Here is an 18,200-nt window from a genome sequence, read left to right as displayed (position 1 = left end):
AAAACAAGTTTAAGCTTTAATACTGTCATTTTAGTCTTTTTTACAAACAAATTTCAATCTTTGACAATTCATAGGGAGTGAGTGCTAAAACTCGTAATAATTGCACTCACCCCACGCAACATCAGATCTTTTTCTTACATTTTTTTGGACACAATACGTCAACACTACCATATCTTAGGACACTACAATGTGAGTTAGTAAAATTGTGCTCATGTGTTATAGCTTGTAAATGAAAATCAATTTCATTACTTTGTGAGCATTGTTCAATTTTTAATTTATTTGCATCTTCAAGTTTTTTGTTAGGGCTCAGCATTATATTACGAGGCTCCAAAGTTTCAGTATTTTTCTGAATTTGATGTCACTTGGTTCTAAATTTGTTAATTGACATCCTTGAATTTGCACCAGGATTCATATTGCTCATTCTCTTGTATTGATAGGTTAATGGGGCATTTAGTCTGAAGTCACTTCTCTTATAAAAGCCATTGAAATCCAACCTATTGCTTAGTAATTGCAGATTAACGTTGTCTGAAGAAGAAAGCATTAGAAGGAAGTTCTTGCAAGATGATCCAAATATTGAAGATATGCCATTAAGTTTTTCTTTTCTTAGATCAATGAAATGTTCAAAGTTTTTCTGTTGCTGATCTCGTTCAAACCTTTGTTCATTATTGACTCCATATTCACCAAGTTTTTCAGAGGCTTCTATTTTATCCAGAAAGTCTTTTTGAGCTTGAAGTTCTTTAAATGCGGCATTATATATTTCTGTTTGAAGGCGTTGTAGTTCCACAATAGGTGTATATAATGTTAACAGATTCTGTAAAAAGTTAAAGCTAGAATAAATTTACTAAACTCAAATTTCCAAATTATTCAATTGCATTTTTTAATCATTAGTGCGCAATGTGATTAAATATGAGCTTACATTTCCTGGACCAGAGTACATTGCACCAGCATGTACAGTATTTAAAAATTCTTGGTGGGCTGAAAGCACATGGTCCAAACTTTCGGCTTTATTTACTTCTTCTATAAGTGCTGCCCATGAACACTCCAATACTTCAAACAAAATATAATATTGTATTTGATGAATAAAGTGTACCATCTCGGAGGTTAAAATATGAAGTTGTTGCATGATAGGGCGCAATTCTGTAACAATAATGTATATGACAAATTTCCATAACCAGCATTTTATACTCTTTTAATGTTAATATTTCAAAAAGAGAAAATTTTCACAAAATGAAATTTCTCACTTTTCATATCTTGTAAAAATCTTGTAGATGTCATTTGCTCTCGCCACAATCTCGACAAAATAAACTCCATACGCTTTGATTTCCACAAGCTATTAAATAATATCAAATATTCATTTTCAGTTGATTCAAACACTGTTCCTATTGGTCCTTGAACATGATATTGCAAGGAAAATATATCCCAACCTGTATCACCTTTAAAAATTAATAGTTTTTGTATTGCATTTCTAAACAATCTATCAAATAGATTTTAAAATATCAAATTGTTGACTTTAAACTTACCAGCAGATGATTCAATAAGCTTCACATCTAATCTATTTAAAATATCCGGATCATCAAACTGTGCATTTGTTGCTCTGATAGCACTCTCAAGCATGCTGCACATATTATGGCGAAATAGGAGGGATGCAGGCTTTGCAAGCTCTGGTCTGGAATAATATAAATTAGAGTGCTATAATTATTTACTCTTATTTAAAAGGCGACTGATTTCTAGTCCACTCATTGAGAATAGACATATTAAATATACTGAGATTAACTATAGTTGAAGAAATGAAAAAAATTAAATAAACTATAAAAAAAACAGTTTATCACTTAACAAATCATATCAGCTTTTGAAATAACATACTCTAACAGCTCCATCAGATGTCTTATGAAATCTCCTTGTCCCAATAACAAATAACGCCTTAGTGCTTGTAAATGCTCCAATAATTTATGTTTTCCCATCAATGTATCTAAGACTCTTCTAGAAGCATCACGATAAGCTGTATCCATAACTGAATGTAGAGCAGAATCTTTTTTCTTGTCATAAAGAGATTTCACTAAAAATAGAAAAGTGAGCATTTATATATGATTTCATAACATTTTGCATTAGCTTTTCATTTTCTTACAGACCATTTGATGTCTGAAGAACACGTTTCAAAGCTTCTCTGCCTTCAAGAGGCAGAGAGTCCTGACATACTTCTTGTAAGAAGTTAATGCATTTTCCTGTAGCCAATATTTTTTCTGCTTCTTCCATAGTTATAAAATCAGGTAACATATTAGTTCTATTACCAAGAAAAAAGAATGATATTTAGTTAAAGTGAATGCAAATTGCTGAGGATGCTACTAACCTCACACGATACTTTTGATGCCATAATCTATCTCCAGAAATATTTGGCAAGGCTTCTATGAAAAATTCTTGACTAGGATCCTTGATCTCACCGTCCAATAACCAATCAGTGAGCATGGTGTATAAAGGAGCGCAAGCTGCACTCAATACTTGACTAGATAATGCTGATACTCTTGGGTCACCATGCCAAAGAAATGAATAAACCATTGATGCCAAAGCCCCACCTACATAAAAGAAACAAACAAAAAAATGAATAACATTAATATTCATATAAAAACTTGATAATTCAAGTTTTTATATGAAATATTCAATTAGTTTAAAATAAATAAATTGGTTGAATTATTTAAGAATCAATTAGAACTTTTTGCAATATCAAATACCTTTACAACCTTCGCAGGAATTAGCTATTCGGCACAACCATTTTAAGCGATGCATAGGACTCCTTACCCAACATAACAAATTTAATAAAGTAATGGATTCTTGAAACTCATTATTTTTTCTCACCTAAATAAACAATAATGTTACATGTTTTAATTAATTTTGATTACTATAGCAAAATATTTTTTTTTTAAATTATACATATTTATCAACAGTAAAAAACAATTATTTAATCTTGGCATACTTGTTCATGTAGCACAGCTACCATACGATAGTACTCTGTTAATTCTTTTCGCAATTCTGATATAAATCCTTGGCCTACTAACCCCAAAGGTGCCATTCCTGAATTTATATCAGTATATTGCTTGACCTGAAACAACAAATATCAGGTAATTATTACAAAATCAAAAAAAATGTTTAATTTGAATTTTTAAATGCAATTAAACAGATAATATCAAAACATATTACCTTATCGTGAAAATATCCTAATTCTGCAAGTCGTAAAACAAGTCTTAAATGAGTCCGTCTCAATTTTGATCGTGGGTCAATATAAAACCCACCAGCCGCTTCTCTCTTTAACACTTCTCCCTCAATACCTTGAAAACAATACACTAATTCTTGAACCAATTTGTCTTCTGCAACATCATCTACATCTGTTCATAAAATTATTGTGAAAATCAGTACGCTATATAAATGCTAAGATATTATAGTCAAATTTACATAAACTTATATCAGATCCTTGTTTAGATAAAACCTGCATAGGAACCATTGTGCAATCGGCGGTTGATTGAGTATTAAATGACTGTAAAAAAAAATTTTTTAGATATGTTGGTATATTATTATTTTGATACTGTTATTTTATAAATCTTGCGTAAACAGAAATGTATTGACTGCATAAACTTATAAAGTTATTACCAAAAATTGGCTTCGATTTAAGTCTTTATTATTATACTCTCAGTAGTAGACAGTAATAGTATACCTTTACACTGTGTGCTTTATACAGTCGCTCAACTTCTAAAGGCGCGCTTCTCGCAGATTTCATTTTATTTATTCCACCATTTGTAGGTTTATAAGAAAGAGTATTTGAAAGCATGGTGAATCTAGTATGAGATTTGTTTGAGTAACCACTTAAGTTTAAAAGAAGAGTTAAAATTTGCTTCTTATTTTTTGGGTATCTCTGTAAAAAATTAGAAAAACACTGAGTTGAATTCTTGAATTATATGAATGGGGGTTGATCTAATCAAATAAATAAGTCCCACAAGCAATAAATACAATCTTTAGGGCTTCTCAAATTTATTGTTAATAATCATAGACTTACATTATTGAATAATCTTTCATGCAATCCTTGATATAGCTCAGCTTCTTCTTTTGATTTAATTTTTCTAATGTGGTCTTGAATGTTTCTGAACAACTGTAATTCATCAATTGTAGTTCCATTCCAACCATCAGAAAAGGAGTTAAGATATGTAATTGTGATTTTGTAGGCATCTTCTGCAAATTTAACAGTTTATTAAGTAATATTATTACATATTTTATTTCTAAAAAAACCTTTCTTGTCTTTTGGCAAGGCAGAGCATAGTTCTCCCAATAAGTCTGCTACTTCTGTACTACCCATTTTAACGAATTAATGTTCTAGATTTTATATGCTTAAATTTTTATAGATTTAGCCGTTAATTTAGAAAACGAGATAACGAGTTTTAACAACAAAAAGATAGCCTGTACAACAATCACGAAGTGATATTTTATTAATATTATTTGTTATAGTTATCTTTACCACAATATTTATTTGTGCTTTTTTTGACATATGACATTAGGATTATTTTCAAAGGAGTAACCTGAAGTTGTAAACGTAAAGATTCAAAAGATTTCTTCCTGGGGTAATTAATTTTAGGCGGGATATTCATTATGTAAAAAATATAAATAGTATATTTAAAATTTCATTTTATTTTTATGTATCTATTGAATATAAAAATTCTAGTTACTCCTTAACAATATATACGTTACTCATAAGTTCGGATAATATTGCACAATATTAGAAAAACTTAATGCTTACTTGAAAAGGCTGAAGATTTTTATTGCTGTTCCATTTATTAATTTTGAATTAGATTTTTATTTAAAATACGCAGTCCTTTAATTAATAAATTTGAATAATCCCAATCATATCCCAGCACCCCAATAATATTTATTGCATCTTTTTTTGTTTTGAACCCAACCAGCATTACCAACACAAAAAAACTTTTTTTCAGTATAGTTGTCAAACGCGTTAATGCCGAAATGTTGATTTGTTTACTAATCCGAAATAATACTAATATGTAATTTTAACTGTTTTTTCCCAACCGCTTTGATATTTAATATTTGTACAATATTCAAATTATAAATATGCCAGTTGATATTAATAATTTAACAGAAGGTTGGTTGGAATTAGAGAGCGATCCAGGTTTATTTACATTATTATTGGAAGACTTTGGGGTTGAAGGGGTGCAAGTTGAGGAAATTTATGATTTACAAAAACCTTTAGAGGATCCTGTGTTCGGTTTCATATTTCTTTTTCGTTGGATAGAAGAACGTCGTGCAAGAAGAAAAATCGTTGAACAAACCGAAAGTTATGTTAAGGATGAAGAAGCTGTTAATAAGATATTTTTTGCACAACAGGTCTGTAAAATAATCAATTATTATAAGAAAAAATTAAATCAAAAGCAAAATACATTTGTGGAAAAGTAATCCTAATTATTATATGGCTTATCTTTTTAATATGCAATTTTCTTTGCACAATAATCTCGCCAGTATTATTTTTAAACCATCCCCCAATATAATGATATAAAATTAATATGTTATTATTATCTATCCAGTGTTTAATATATAATAATTAACTAAAATGTGTTTATTTTGGCTCAGATTTATTATATTTTCCTTACACAAGTTGTCTTTAATTAATATTATAAATCATTTCATTCATAGGTAGTTCCCAATAGTTGTGCAACCCATGCATTATTATCTGTATTATTAAATTGTCCGAACATACATTTGGGCGATACATTAAGTAGACTGAAAGTACACACATCAGGTATGTCTCCAGAAAATAAGGGCTGGGCAATCGGTAATACACCAGAATTGGCTTGTGCTCATAATTCACATGCTATGCCTCAAGCTAGGAGACGCTTAGATCGGGCATCTAGTGTCAGCTCAGGAAGATTTACAGGTTTGAAGATTGTTTTTATAAATCATCAGCTTTAAATACTTAATCGGTATTGTTATATGGACAAACTATATTACAATTCATATTGTTCATCTGTTTGAATTGTTATTTTTTAGGAGAAGCATTTCATTTTGTGAGTTATGTTCCAATTGATGGTCGCCTTTTTGAGTTAGATGGACTTAAACCTTTTCCTATTGATCATGGGCCTTGCAAGCCGTTAGAAAACTGGACTGATAAATTTAGAGTTGTAATGGCTGAACGATTAGGCATGTCAACAGGAGAACAGGATATAAGGTGAGGTCACAGGATATGTATATTTAATAATAATAATATTAGGCTTAGTAGAGCACATTAAATGTAAATTTTAATATTTTTATTTTATAGATTCAATTTAATGGCTGTTGTACCAGATCGAAGAATTGCAATAACAAATAAATTGGTTAAATTAAAAGAACAATATGAACAAGTTACAAATACACTTTGTGTAGTAGATGTATCAAAAGATTGCACAAATTCAGATGATAACAAATACGAAAGTGATTTGGATGATAAAATTGAAACAGACCCTTTAGAAATGTCTGGAGAATTAAAAACGGAAGATAATATATCAGATTTAAAAGAGCCTAATATTGCAGATGGAATAAATAAAATAATGTTAAGTACATCAGCTGAAAATGAACCAAAACTTCTTAATGTTAATGATAATGAGCAAAAGGTAATATATTATTTAATTATAACTAGAGTGAACATTACGTGAGTAATTTATTTTATATATGCAGGAGGAAAAACAAGAGGATATATCATCTGAATCTAACACTAATGTGCAACATAATTATACAAATGCTCCGGCTGATGGTACGGTAAAATTATTTTATTATAAATATTATTGTTATTTTTAATGCTAGAACATACTCAAATAGTTTAGTTCTATAATTAATTTACCGTAGTTTCTTAAATGGAGATTTTCAGTTTTCTAAATTGAATTTTTAAAAATAAATTTTATTTATTATCGTCTTTAAGTTTCAGCAAGCAAAGAATCACATTCCAAAACTGAACTTAATGAAGACAAGGTATTCTAATTTTTTTACACTGATAATTATATAATACATACATTTATTAATATAACTTTTTATTTCCTTGCAGCCTGAGACGTTCATGGAAGTCATTGATGTGGATGTTATCGACAATGATTTTCCTGCAGAGGATGAGAGTAGAGATGCCGCGAAAGAACAAAACCTCAAAGATTTGGAAAACCAAATAGCGTCATGCGAACAAGCTTTGAAGGATGAGAATGATAAGAGAAACATGTACAAGGTAAATATATAAACATTGAATTTTATGCAAATTATTAATTTGTACTTTAATTATAGCATCATATATTTTTCATAAATTTATTTTACTTTCACAAAATTTTGTTTTTCTCATTTGTCAATTATTTTTTTCTTTTAGGTGGATGACTGTAGACGTACTCATAATTATGATAACTTTATTTGCACATTTTTATCAATGTTAGCTCAGCAAGGAGCTTTAGCAGATTTAGTTTCTCAGCATCTTGTAAGTCCTAGATGTAGTGGAAATAATTCTAATGTATCAGTTAAAAAAGGTACTAAAGGTAGTAGTAGTACTACTACAACGAATCGTAGATGTAGAGGGCGCACGAAAAGAAAAAAAAGAAAATAAAAAAATTTAAAATAAATTTGGTTTTTGAATAATAAATTAAATTATAGTGCTACATAATCAGAGGTTAAGGTATAATTAAATCAGATATTTATTTTTTTAAAAGTTTTATTAAAAAAACAAAAAAAATTAAATTTTATAAACTATATTTTTAAAAGATATTCATGTATTTATAATTATTATACATCAGTATACGTATATACATATTATATATAAATTTAACAATGAGGAATATAAAGTTTGTTAAATTTGTTTTATAAGTATTCTAAATGTTAAGAGTTATATTTTAGATGCCACTAATAGCAAACTGTTTAAAATGCATATTGACACTGCTTAAATATCCTTTTATGCTTTACAAGCAATACAAGATTAAGAATGTACATAAAAAAAATCACAATAAATAGATAGTTTTAACACCTATCAACTTAAAATTATGTGATACAAGCTTAAACTTTGCGTATTATGTAAAATTAAAATATACAAAAAATATACTTTGAGTAAATATGTTGTCAATGATATATCATTGATATAGAAGGCTTTTTATCAGCTTTTTATAAATTTCGATAACACAGATATTGATAAATAAATTACATGTGACCCGGCAATGCTTGAGGTCCCTGCATAAATATATTTGACCCCATTCTGCAAATAATTAAAACAATTGTTCAGTTTAATAATTCATTTATAATTTAAAACTGGTGATATAAATTTGTTTTGTATATGAACTGATATATCAAAATTTCTTACCGCTGCTGATATTGCACACTTTGTTGGGATTCATCGTTAGGATTAGAATGGCTTGATGCAGGTATGGTTCCCATGCCATTTGTAATATGCAATCCATTTAAATGTTGAGACATTTGATGTATTAACATAGGATTAGGGCCTGGTTGTGGTTGTCCTATTGGTTGAGGATTATTCGCTAGGGACATTTGAGAACTGTTCTGAATCAATTGCATTTGTGGCTGACTTTGATTTACTATTGTCTGATTAGGAATCATTACAGGATTTGTATTCATGTTATGCAAATTTACATGAGGATTATTTGGAGGAACTCTTTGCACAGGGCCTTGGGGCATAGGACTTGTCTGGGCCATTGTAGTATTTAGGGAATGTGGTTGAGGATTATTTTGGGATATCTGTGGGTTGCCTGGTGGTATTCCTATCACAGGTGGTAAACTCATATTCATTTGCCCAGGTGCAACCATACCTAGAGGGATTTAATTTATTAGAGTTGTAATGTATTTGAAATCAAAATAAAATTAATAATAGTGAATCAATAAAAATGCATTACCAGGTGGCAATATTTGGGGACCCATTGCATAAACAGGCATGTTCATTCCCATACTATTAGTTGGCATTGGCATAAAATCTCTTGGAGGAAACATTTGTTGCTACAAAAAATTATATCAAGTATTTTTAAAATACATCAATTTACTTATTATTTATACATTATTGTTATACCTGTGTTATATTTGGATAACCTTGAGGGCCATACATATTGTGCATTTGAGGTCTTTCTGGTTCTCTCATTAAAGTGTGATATAAATTAAGTGCTTCTACTAAATCGCCACTCAATTGAGTAAGTTGGGCATGTTTTCTGTCAATATTTTCTAATTCAGCATCAATCAGAGGGCCCATTTTATTTACTTGAACTAAAATATAGAAGTTAAAACAAATAATAATATTGTTAGAATATGCAGGAAGTTTTATTTTAGCCTAAAAGCACATGATTCTTGTTGCAGTAGCACATTGAATAGGATTCATATTGGATATTACTAGAATTTTTTAATGCTAAATCCTTACTTACCTTCTAAGTTGAGCATTTGCTCTGTATCATCATTAGGATCTTCAGGATTTGCTTCATGTAATAAATTTAATAAAGTATCTATACTTTCTTCATTAATTTCAGGACTGGTTTCATCATCATGAGATATAGTTTTGACTTGAACAGCATCAGAAAATTGAACAGATTTCTTGTTAGCATCAATTCCTAAAATAATTTCTTCCTTATAGAAACCTTACATTAATAATAGTATCTAATCAAAATTGCTTTGGTATACTGACTAAATTGTTCTGGTTCAACTGATAAATCAGCAGTTACAAAGTTGGCAGGAAATAAACCTTCTCCATGTTGATTATATCCTTTCCACCAATTAGGATCTGAATCATCTAGCATATGGACTAAAGAACAAAAATTAAAAAAAAATATATTGAATTTACAGCACTATTTAAAATCAGTAAATTTTTCTTACTTATTTCACCAGCTAAGAAGGTCAATTCGTTATCTTCTGCTGCTTCAAAGTCATATAGAGCTCTGACTTTGCGGGGCTCTGAATTATTTGATGTACTAGGCATGGGTGCAGAAAGTTGCATAGATGGATAGAGGGAAGAACTAGCCTAATAGTAAAAATACAAATCAACAGTTGTATCTAAATTAGAAATAATTTTATTTGTACTTAAGATTAACTCACAGAATTTGATGAAAGTGGTCGCACTGAATTACTTTTATCTTTTAGAGATAATTCTATAGCTTTTGCTATATCATCTTCCTCTTGTTGTGATGAAACTACATTTGGATCTTTACTTACTGGATGTTGTTTAGGTGTCTAATTACAAATTTATCATTATTATCAACTGATCTTTTAATACAATATTTGATTACCGAATAATTATTTCAAACTTACATTAGTTTGCACATCAGAGAAATCAACACCTTCACTTTTCAATTTATTGTAGAGTGATGGAATCAAATTCAGTTGAGGGTCAGATTTGAATTCTCCTTCTGACCATTTTTTTAATAATTGCTTCAATCTGTAATTGACATCAAAGTGTGGTGAAATCAAAAGACTTAGAAGCCCTGAAAGTTCTTACTTACTTTAAAGCTACGGCTGGTTGGCTTTTTGAAAGTAATCTACGATATTCATTTTCAAAATCACGTGATGCCACCTCTAAGTGGAAATTGTTACCACAATTATTTACACAAGCATCAAGAAGCTGAAAAAAGAAATGTATTGATGTAAAATAGAAATTAATTTTCAATCATTTCATCTTGAATTGAATTTAATAATATATTAATATAATTAAGTTTAAAATGATGCATTTATGAGCAAAAATTATGTTATTAATTTGCATGTTGACAAATGACTCATAAGACAAATTTATCCAGATTAAGCTTATCAAGATAAAACTAACATGAAATGTAAACACTTTTATGGACATTCTGATTTCCATATGATAAGAATTGTGTTTTTTATTTACAAAAGGTCCCATACTTAAGTGTATAAATTTTAATTTATATTACTCTCTGGCTATGAATATTTAAGTAGAATATTAAAGTAGAATGTACTTTTGTATTCAAAATGAAGATGTCGAATACATTAGAGTGATTTGTAACTTACAAGCCATACATATATAGTTTTGCAACCTAATGAAGACTAATTCGTATTAAAGATCAAATGTTTTCATAAAATGTTCATGTTCATGTTCAGATTGTTGCCTAAATAACAAAAAAATAGACTTACAGTAATGGCTTGAACTACTACATGAGGGTCTGCATGTGAAAGTCTTTTAACAATTGAACGTAAAGCATCTTTGGCATTTGCAGCACTTGATCCTACTTTATCACAAACATCCATTATGGCTCCCCATTGTTCTGAAGTGTTATTTTCACTTGTGGCTTTTTCTAAGTACATAGAAAATACAAAATATTACTTCACAATGTAAATAGATATAGAAAATAATTTAACACCCTGAACATACCGATATCAGCATCGAAAGGTGATGAAAGATTAAAAATACCCATGATTAATATGAAATATACACAAACAGATTTATCTTCTAAATAATATTTATTCCATTTTTACACAGGCACTTTATAAATTAAATAAAAAGTAAAACGTAAAAAAACTCATATGATCAAATATTTAACTTGTTCTAGAATGATGAAAAATTATCATTTATGACAATTAGTTGACGTACAAATTTAACACAATGACAGCTAAGAAATTTCATGAACCATATTGTTTCACCAACTTAACAAAGGATAATCAAACGAAAAGCGCCACTTTTGAAACTGAAAATATGGATATATAAAATTGCACATAATCTTGAATTTAATGTTGATATGCTTTAACAGAGTCTTAAATTCATGCTCAATTTTATTGAAAATAATTATGCATTTTTCATTAATGATAAACAAGAACTTTAATAACAATATATTAGAGTCATCTGTCGCTTCAATCAGGCATATGTATTGAATATAGCTGTAAAACTTCTTTGCCGATGTTATAGCGCTCTGCAATGAATAAACAAGCTTTTCTAAAAGTAGTTTAGACAATACGCCGCCATTAATAACAACACAGCTGTACGTATTTGTCAATAGTGGTCCCTTAAACAAATCCATCCATTATCTTGGATAATGGATTATCATTATCCCGTCGATCCAATTAGCCGATGCGATGATATACTCACTTTGACAAGTAATTTGATTTATTTTAGATAGAAATATCTATGGAAACGTTTTGTTTCTTTCGAGGTTATACAGTTGTTTTGTCAACTTGACATTTACGCGCGTTATTTATGTTATTTTTAGTGTACGAAGATGCCAGCCACAGTGGGCACTACTCGCCCGATTTTAGTCAGACTTATATTAACGATCATTTTTCGGAATATACGGAAATCGCTCAGGTTCTGGCAGATGGGGGTGATAGATATGGAGTCTCAGCAATTACTTTTGACACAAATGAAGAACTTATATGGATGGGGAACCAGGGGGTAAAAGATAAACTTTTATATAAACTTTATGTATTTAAATTTACTTTGATTATTTATCTATCATAAGTCCAAATCAATGGGCTCATTGTCAATTAAGTTTAGCATTTGGATACTTGAAATAATCCTTTTTGCACAATATAGTTATCAAAGAAGCTATTTATTATATGGTAGCATTAAAATTTATCATTATAATTCAGAAAAATAAACAACACGAAAATATTAGATCACACAGTTTGAAATCTTAACTGACTTAATTATCAAAGAATGTAACCATTGAAAATGTATTTAATGTCCATTTTGTTATGCAGGGCCATGTTACTTCATACTATGGACCAACAATGCAAAAATATACATCTTTTCAAGTGCATATGGCAGATGAAATCAGACAAATATATCCAATTGAACCAGGAATTCTTTCACTTACGAGTACCTCTTTAAGATGCCATATACGAAGGGGTCTTCCTAAGTTTACACATGTGTAAGTACTGTTAGTTTTCATAGTAATATTACTTTTTCATATTCAAACTGCATAATTAATATTTTTAATATTTATTTTAGGTCTGAAAATTTTGTTGATATGCAATGTTTACTCCAAATGTCACCAACTAGAATTGTAATGGGAGGACATCAAGATAAACTGGTTGACTTTGATCTTATGAGAGGTTTAGAAACCAATTATGTAAGAAAATCCCACTTTTATTTAGTGACAACTTATAGGTCTTTGACCTCATATTCATAAAATTAACACAATATTATTTAGCATAGTTACCACAGGATATATTAATCATTTTGAATATTTTAGGAGTATGCTGGGTGCAATGGTTGCGCAATATTGAGAAACCACAGTCAAATGTTGTGTGCTGGTGACCCGGTTGGATGTTTAACATTACGTGACCCCAATTCTCTAAAAGTGGAACATACATTAGAATCACATTCTGGTAGTTTATCAGATTTTGATGTTCAAGGAAATTATATTGTTACATGTGGATTCGGTAGTAGACAAAATACTTTAGTGGTAGACAGATTTCTTATGGTGTTTGATGTTCGAATGTTGAGGTCTGTCTCACCAATACAAGTGATTTGTGATCCATTATTACTCAGATTTCTTCCCAGAGTTTCATCTAGATTAGCTGTAGTTTCAGCTATTGGCCAAGTGCAACTCGTAGATTTAGTGCAGCTGATGGAACCTAAACTTAGTTTATTTCAGGTAAATAATGTTTTATAGTATTATGATTTTTTTTATGTATATAATGTAGTCATCACATGGTTAGCGTTTCAATGAACACACTTTTGTTATGTTCGTACTTTTGAATGAATTACCTTATGCTTATAACGTAACTTTTATTAAAGCTGTAAGAAAACTCTCAACATGAAATTATTCTCAGGTCAATACAAATGCATCAATGTGTTTGTCATTTGATATTTCTTCAACAAGCCAAGCAATGGTATTTGGAGATCAATCTGGTCATATACAATTGATGGCTGGTGCATCTAATCAAGAACCTATTTTTAATACTTTTTCTAGGTATACTAAATTTCAATATATTTTAATAACATATTTTTAAATGTCAGCAATAATAACATAATATAGTTAGTTCATTAAAAAATGTGTAATAAAAAATTAGCTGACACCAAACTACTGTTATTTGCTGTGTACACACTTTATTTTAATAGTTTATAAGAAAATGGAGTTGATAAATTCAAATTTTAAAGTTTTGGAATAATCTATAATGGTTTGAATCATGTCATCTTTGACTTATACTTCAAAGCTAATTTTTATAATTAATATTGTTCTATAGTTTGTTTTAGTATTTGTATTAAGCTTAGTTTATATTTTGTATGGGTTTTTTCTCAAAATTAATGAGTTTTATACAAATTTTAGCAAACAACAGGTATTAATATGTTCTTTCTAGTAATTCTTATGTTATTATTACTTTGCAAAAATAAATTAATAATTAATTATTAATTTAATTTAATTGACTTTTTTAGGGAAACTGAATTTGCAGATTCTATTGAGCCGCTTCCTACTGTTTCATTAACAGACAACACATTCCCACTTTCGTCAATACCTTTACCGGCACTAACAACCGGTAATCATTGGCTCAGTGACTGGCCGGACCAGTTACTAAAATACAATTATTGGTGAGTAAAAGAAATTTTTTCCCAATTTGTTGATGGGTAAAAAATTATGCTAAACTTGTTAATTACTTATTTAATGTCCAGTTTGAGTTAATTTTAATGATGCTTTGTTTAGTGATATTTAGTGATCTAATCTCGATAATAAAAGGTGTTATGAGAAAACTCTAATGCAGTTCTGCAAAATTTTTCAAAACTGTTATCACACATAATTTGCTTTCTTATTTGATTTCTTTTAGAATGTTTAATATTGTAGTGCCCATATCTCTACTCATAAAATCGAAATAGAAATTTGCTTTATAATGCAAAATTGAATGATTCTTTAACATATTTCTTTCCCTTATTTGCATTGATATAGTCTTATAGGAATTTACGATAAAAATTTCTTAGATTAAAGTATAGAAATTTGTTCTTGATTATATTTTTATTTTAATTATGCTTATTAAATTAAGTCTTTGATGATTATTTTTGCTATTATTAGACATGATTAAATAGGAATTTACCTATTCCAAGCTTATTGCATGAAAATTTTAATGCGATTAATTTTTAGTCAGTATGTAACCAATTATAGATTGAACAAATAATTTATATTGCAATATTTGTTCGAAAAAATTGTTCAAAGTATTTTTGTATATATTATAATTCAAAACTGGCTTAAATTAATGTAGGAGACCTAAACCTATAGACTCTGAAATATTGCAAACAATGAAGATGCAGGGTCCTATTGGATATGCTCCAAACCCACATACTACTCGCAGGAATCAAGTGAGAAACTTTTATTTAACTTGAATTATATCAATTGAATTTCAGCCATATTTATAAGATTCAATATGATTGATATATAATGCTAAAAATGAAGTAGATACATTTTTTGTAATAATTTAATTTGGAGATATATTTCAATGAATTCCTGTTAAACTAATAGTTTAGTTTAGTATAGAAACTAATTTGATGAAAAAGTTATGTCTATATTTAATAGGCATAAATAATTTATCACCCTTGAAATTGTTTAATAAATTATTATGTTTGACTAGAGGAACAAATATATTTGACTATTCAATAATATGACTATATTTGACTTTCTAAGCCACCAATAAAATAATTATTTATCAACTCTCTTATCATAAGTATTTTATTCAATATAAGATTATTGTTTTAGGTACCCTACATTTTAGATTTCAACACAACAAGACAGCAAAATTCACCTTTCATGAATTCAAATGATAAAGTTCTTAGTGATATACCAGGCCTAAAAACTATTCCTAAACGCTATAGGAAGGTGGAAGTCAAATATAATAAATTGGGGTGCAGTGATTTTGATTTCAATATGTACAATAGAACTGGATTTTCTGGATTAGAAGCAACACTACCTAACTCGTATTGCAATGCTATGCTACAGGTCAAAATTTTATTTAGTAACCATATTAAATTTAAGAATCAATTTGATAATCCCATTTTTAGAATATAATGATTAACAATTATACATGTTATCCTCGGTGCATAAATCACTAAAGTGATTAACAAAGGGTGTTATAAATATCAATGCTTTTGGACGTTTTGTCTAAATGATATAATGTTTTGAAAAAGAATGTAAATATATTTTCAGTGCATTTACAGGTATTATATTTTATGCAACCAGTAAGACATGCTTTAATGTCTCATACATGTCAAAGGGAATTTTGTTTATCTTGTGAATTAGGATTTTTATTTTACATGCTGGATAAGTCTGCAGGTACATTTTTTAGTTTTAATATTTTAATAAAAATGTTGTACATTAATTTTGTGTAATTATTATTATAGGAATTCCCTGCCAAGCTAGTAATTTTCTAAGAGCATTTAGAACTGTTCCAGAAGCTTCAGCATTGGGTTTAATTTTGTCTGATAGACACCAGATGCAAGAGCAAAAGTAAATCTAATTGGGTTGATACAGGTAAAATAATTATTAATGAAGTAAATGTTTTGCATTTCTTATATCAAACTATTTTTAGAGTTGGAATAGATTCATATTGCATCAAATGCACTTTGAAATACTAGAGACACGAAAACGAAATTTTGAAAATGAGAAGAATAAAAATAGTGAAAAAATTCCAAAACAACCTGATTTTGTTTATAAGGAGCAAGATTTTCCTAGTATAATAGGTGGAGAGACTCGACGTAAGCATAGAGACAAGGAAGATAGGCATAAAGAGGGAGATGGTAAATATATGTGGATAATACCAATCATGGATAAAGGTAACACGTGATATCAAAACTGATTGAGCATTATTTTTGACCATTTTTGACCATTTTTACATCCTATAATTTTTTGACATACTTAAATACAAAGGACCTTCAACATCAATTCGATTTTTAAAGCATTTTATTAAAAGTTTGTCTATACAGTGGTACCCTGACTTATGAGCGAACCCATATGAGTTTTTTTTTCTTTAACATAAAAGCAAAATTCGAGATACGAGCTTTGAGCGAGTAAGAGTTTTCTAGAAAAATGTTTATGGCAAAATAAAAATATGAAAAACTCTGTCAGCTGTAATAATGATTTTCCTAGGATAAAAAATGTTTTTGCTTTTTTATGATAATAAATTATTTTATAGTTAGTTATTTCAATTATATATTAATGTTAATTTTGTAGTAATTATTTACCCATGCGAATATTTCGAGGATTATTTGAACAAATTAAAACACAAACTAGTGGTGTATCGCATCGTGCGTTAATGCAAATTGCTGGAACTTCCCGCACCGTAACGAATTGTTTGAAGAATATTTAATATTTTCAAATACATCGATCATTATGAATCCTGTAACATTGTCTATTATTTATAAGAATAACATAAACTGAATTGTAAAGTTAAAATTATTCATATTGAGTATATAAGTGAGCCTTAGAACTTTAGCCAGAATTGGAATTATTTTCGATATACAAAAAAAAAAATTTGATTTTTTTTTTTAATTATAAATCAATTTTTTTTCCCCAAAAGCAATTGTTTCGTCAACACAAGCTGAAAGATTTTTGAATCATTTAAATCGGATGCTTATTTCTCTCAAAAACTCCCATTTTTGGCACATTTAGCTCCATGTCTCCGAAACGGCTGGACCTGCCTTTGCCAAAAACTTATTACCACTTCTCCCTATCATTGCAAATGAGCGTTTCTTGGATCATTCAAAACGGATACTTCGTTCTCTCAAAATTCGATTCCTATTTTCGGCACTCTTTGCTCCGTATTTGTATCGGTTGGACCTGCCTTTGTCAAAAACTAATCAGCACATCTCCTTATCAATAGGAATTGAATGTTTTTTTAACCGTTCAAATCGGTTGATACTTGCGTCTGAAAACGTGGAAGAAAAATTGTATCCATCCAATTTTTTCTTTTCAAAAAAATTTCAATTTTGATTTTTGGACAATCACAATAACTTACTCTACGGGAAGTTTTTTAAGTTGATTAAAACAGTAAATTTATTTTTAATATTCAGAAAACTTAACAAAAACCACATTACTGGAACGAATTACTGGCATTTCGATATATTTATATACAAAAAATTGATTTGAACTACGATCGATTTCACATACGATCGTGTTTTCGGAATGAATGTCGGAGTACCACTGTATTTAACTACAAAGGACACGAACCTTCAATAACAATTTGATTTTCGAAGCATATCATTAAAAGTTTGTTTTTACTTGATTTTGTGATTT

The 18,200-nt window shown here is 29.0% G+C and overlaps 4 protein-coding genes and 1 pseudogene across 7 annotated transcripts in view; 2 read left to right on the top strand and 3 right to left on the bottom strand.

Moving 5' to 3' along the window:
* Positions 1-28: 28 nt before the first annotated feature.
* LOC113387650 (gamma-tubulin complex component 3) lies at positions 29-4,457 on the bottom strand. The gene is made up of 14 exons (XM_026625007.1): positions 4,273-4,457; positions 4,043-4,215; positions 3,704-3,901; positions 3,445-3,526; positions 3,193-3,377; positions 2,969-3,094; positions 2,727-2,850; positions 2,348-2,570; positions 2,130-2,281; positions 1,864-2,056; positions 1,521-1,666; positions 1,242-1,433; positions 917-1,137; positions 29-811 (listed from the first exon to the last, which is right to left on the bottom strand). The coding sequence occupies exons 1-14, from the start codon at positions 4,337-4,339 to the stop codon at positions 359-361; spliced, it is 2,535 nt and encodes an 844-aa protein (XP_026480792.1). The 5' UTR covers positions 4,340-4,457; the 3' UTR covers positions 29-358.
* A 597-nt stretch (positions 4,458-5,054) lies between these two features.
* LOC113387652 (ubiquitin carboxyl-terminal hydrolase calypso) lies at positions 5,055-7,635 on the top strand. 4 transcript variants are annotated; one of them, XM_026625011.1, is made up of 8 exons: positions 5,055-5,376; positions 5,683-5,923; positions 6,037-6,214; positions 6,305-6,635; positions 6,694-6,775; positions 6,947-6,990; positions 7,064-7,234; positions 7,370-7,635. In XM_026625011.1, the coding sequence occupies exons 1-8, from the start codon at positions 5,104-5,106 to the stop codon at positions 7,598-7,600; spliced, it is 1,551 nt and encodes a 516-aa protein (XP_026480796.1). In that variant the 5' UTR covers positions 5,055-5,103; the 3' UTR covers positions 7,601-7,635. The 4 variants fall into 4 exon arrangements, with proteins under 4 accessions (XP_026480796.1, XP_026480797.1, XP_026480794.1 ...); XM_026625012.1 differs by having other exon boundaries at positions 6,700-6,775; positions 7,370-7,634; XM_026625009.1 differs by having other exon boundaries at positions 6,941-6,990; positions 7,370-7,630.
* Positions 7,636-7,978: 343 nt separating this feature from the next.
* On the bottom strand, positions 7,979-11,581 carry LOC113387651 (signal transducing adapter molecule 1). The gene is made up of 12 exons (XM_026625008.1): positions 11,360-11,581; positions 11,122-11,282; positions 10,476-10,594; positions 10,285-10,411; positions 10,072-10,206; positions 9,853-9,997; positions 9,665-9,781; positions 9,408-9,590; positions 9,062-9,252; positions 8,892-8,991; positions 8,345-8,807; positions 7,979-8,239 (listed from the first exon to the last, which is right to left on the bottom strand). The coding sequence occupies exons 1-12, from the start codon at positions 11,400-11,402 to the stop codon at positions 8,185-8,187; spliced, it is 1,839 nt and encodes a 612-aa protein (XP_026480793.1). The 5' UTR covers positions 11,403-11,581; the 3' UTR covers positions 7,979-8,184.
* Positions 11,582-11,916: 335 nt separating this feature from the next.
* On the top strand, positions 11,917-16,752 carry LOC113388339 (annotated as a pseudogene).
* A 543-nt stretch (positions 16,753-17,295) lies between these two features.
* The window catches only part of LOC113388338 (signal transducing adapter molecule 1-like), a 3,957-nt gene continuing 3,052 nt past the window's right edge, over positions 17,296-18,200 (bottom strand). The window contains exon 9 of the mRNA XM_026625728.1: positions 17,296-17,316. Within this exon, the coding sequence (XP_026481513.1) occupies positions 17,296-17,316 (21 nt within the window). The remainder of the gene's footprint in view (positions 17,317-18,200) is intronic.

The sequence above is a fragment of the Ctenocephalides felis genome, unplaced genomic scaffold (assembly GCF_003426905.1).
Source record: "Ctenocephalides felis isolate EL2017-DRISC unplaced genomic scaffold, ASM342690v1 CF-g0.4_SCAFFOLD_03572, whole genome shotgun sequence".
Taxonomy (NCBI): Eukaryota; Metazoa; Arthropoda; class Insecta; order Siphonaptera; family Pulicidae; genus Ctenocephalides; species Ctenocephalides felis.
Note: the sequence above shows the minus strand (reverse complement) of the source record. Positions and strands in the feature narration are given on the sequence as shown.

What these genes read in the sequence shown, in the direction of transcription:
- LOC113387650 (XM_026625007.1), bottom strand. Translation starts at nt 4,339, where the DNA reads ATGGGTAGTACAGAAGTAGCAGACTTATTGGGAGAACTATGCTCTGCC. An exon ending in TTCCTGCGAAGGTTGTAAAG is followed by an intron (nt 2,571 to 2,726) that starts GTATTTGATATT and finishes TCTTTTATGTAG; the next exon opens with GTGGGGCTTTGGCATCAATG. An exon ending in ATTTTTACAAGATATGAAAA is followed by an intron (nt 1,138 to 1,241) that starts GTGAGAAATTTC and finishes TTATTGTTACAG; the next exon opens with AATTGCGCCCTATCATGCAA.
- LOC113387652 (XM_026625009.1), top strand. Translation starts at nt 5,104, where the DNA reads ATGCCAGTTGATATTAATAATTTAACAGAAGGTTGGTTGGAATTAGAG. An exon ending in ACAGGAGAACAGGATATAAG is followed by an intron (nt 6,215 to 6,304) that starts GTGAGGTCACAG and finishes TTTATTTTATAG; the next exon opens with ATTCAATTTAATGGCTGTTG. An exon ending in TTAATGATAATGAGCAAAAG is followed by an intron (nt 6,636 to 6,693) that starts GTAATATATTAT and finishes TTTATTTTATAT; the next exon opens with ATGCAGGAGGAAAAACAAGA.
- LOC113387651 (XM_026625008.1), bottom strand. Translation starts at nt 11,402, where the DNA reads ATGGGTATTTTTAATCTTTCATCACCTTTCGATGCTGATATCG. An exon ending in GACCACTTTCATCAAATTCT is followed by an intron (nt 9,998 to 10,071) that starts GTGAGTTAATCT and finishes TTTTACTATTAG; the next exon opens with GCTAGTTCTTCCCTCTATCC. An exon ending in GTTATCCAAATATAACACAG is followed by an intron (nt 8,992 to 9,061) that starts GTATAACAATAA and finishes AATTTTTTGTAG; the next exon opens with CAACAAATGTTTCCTCCAAG.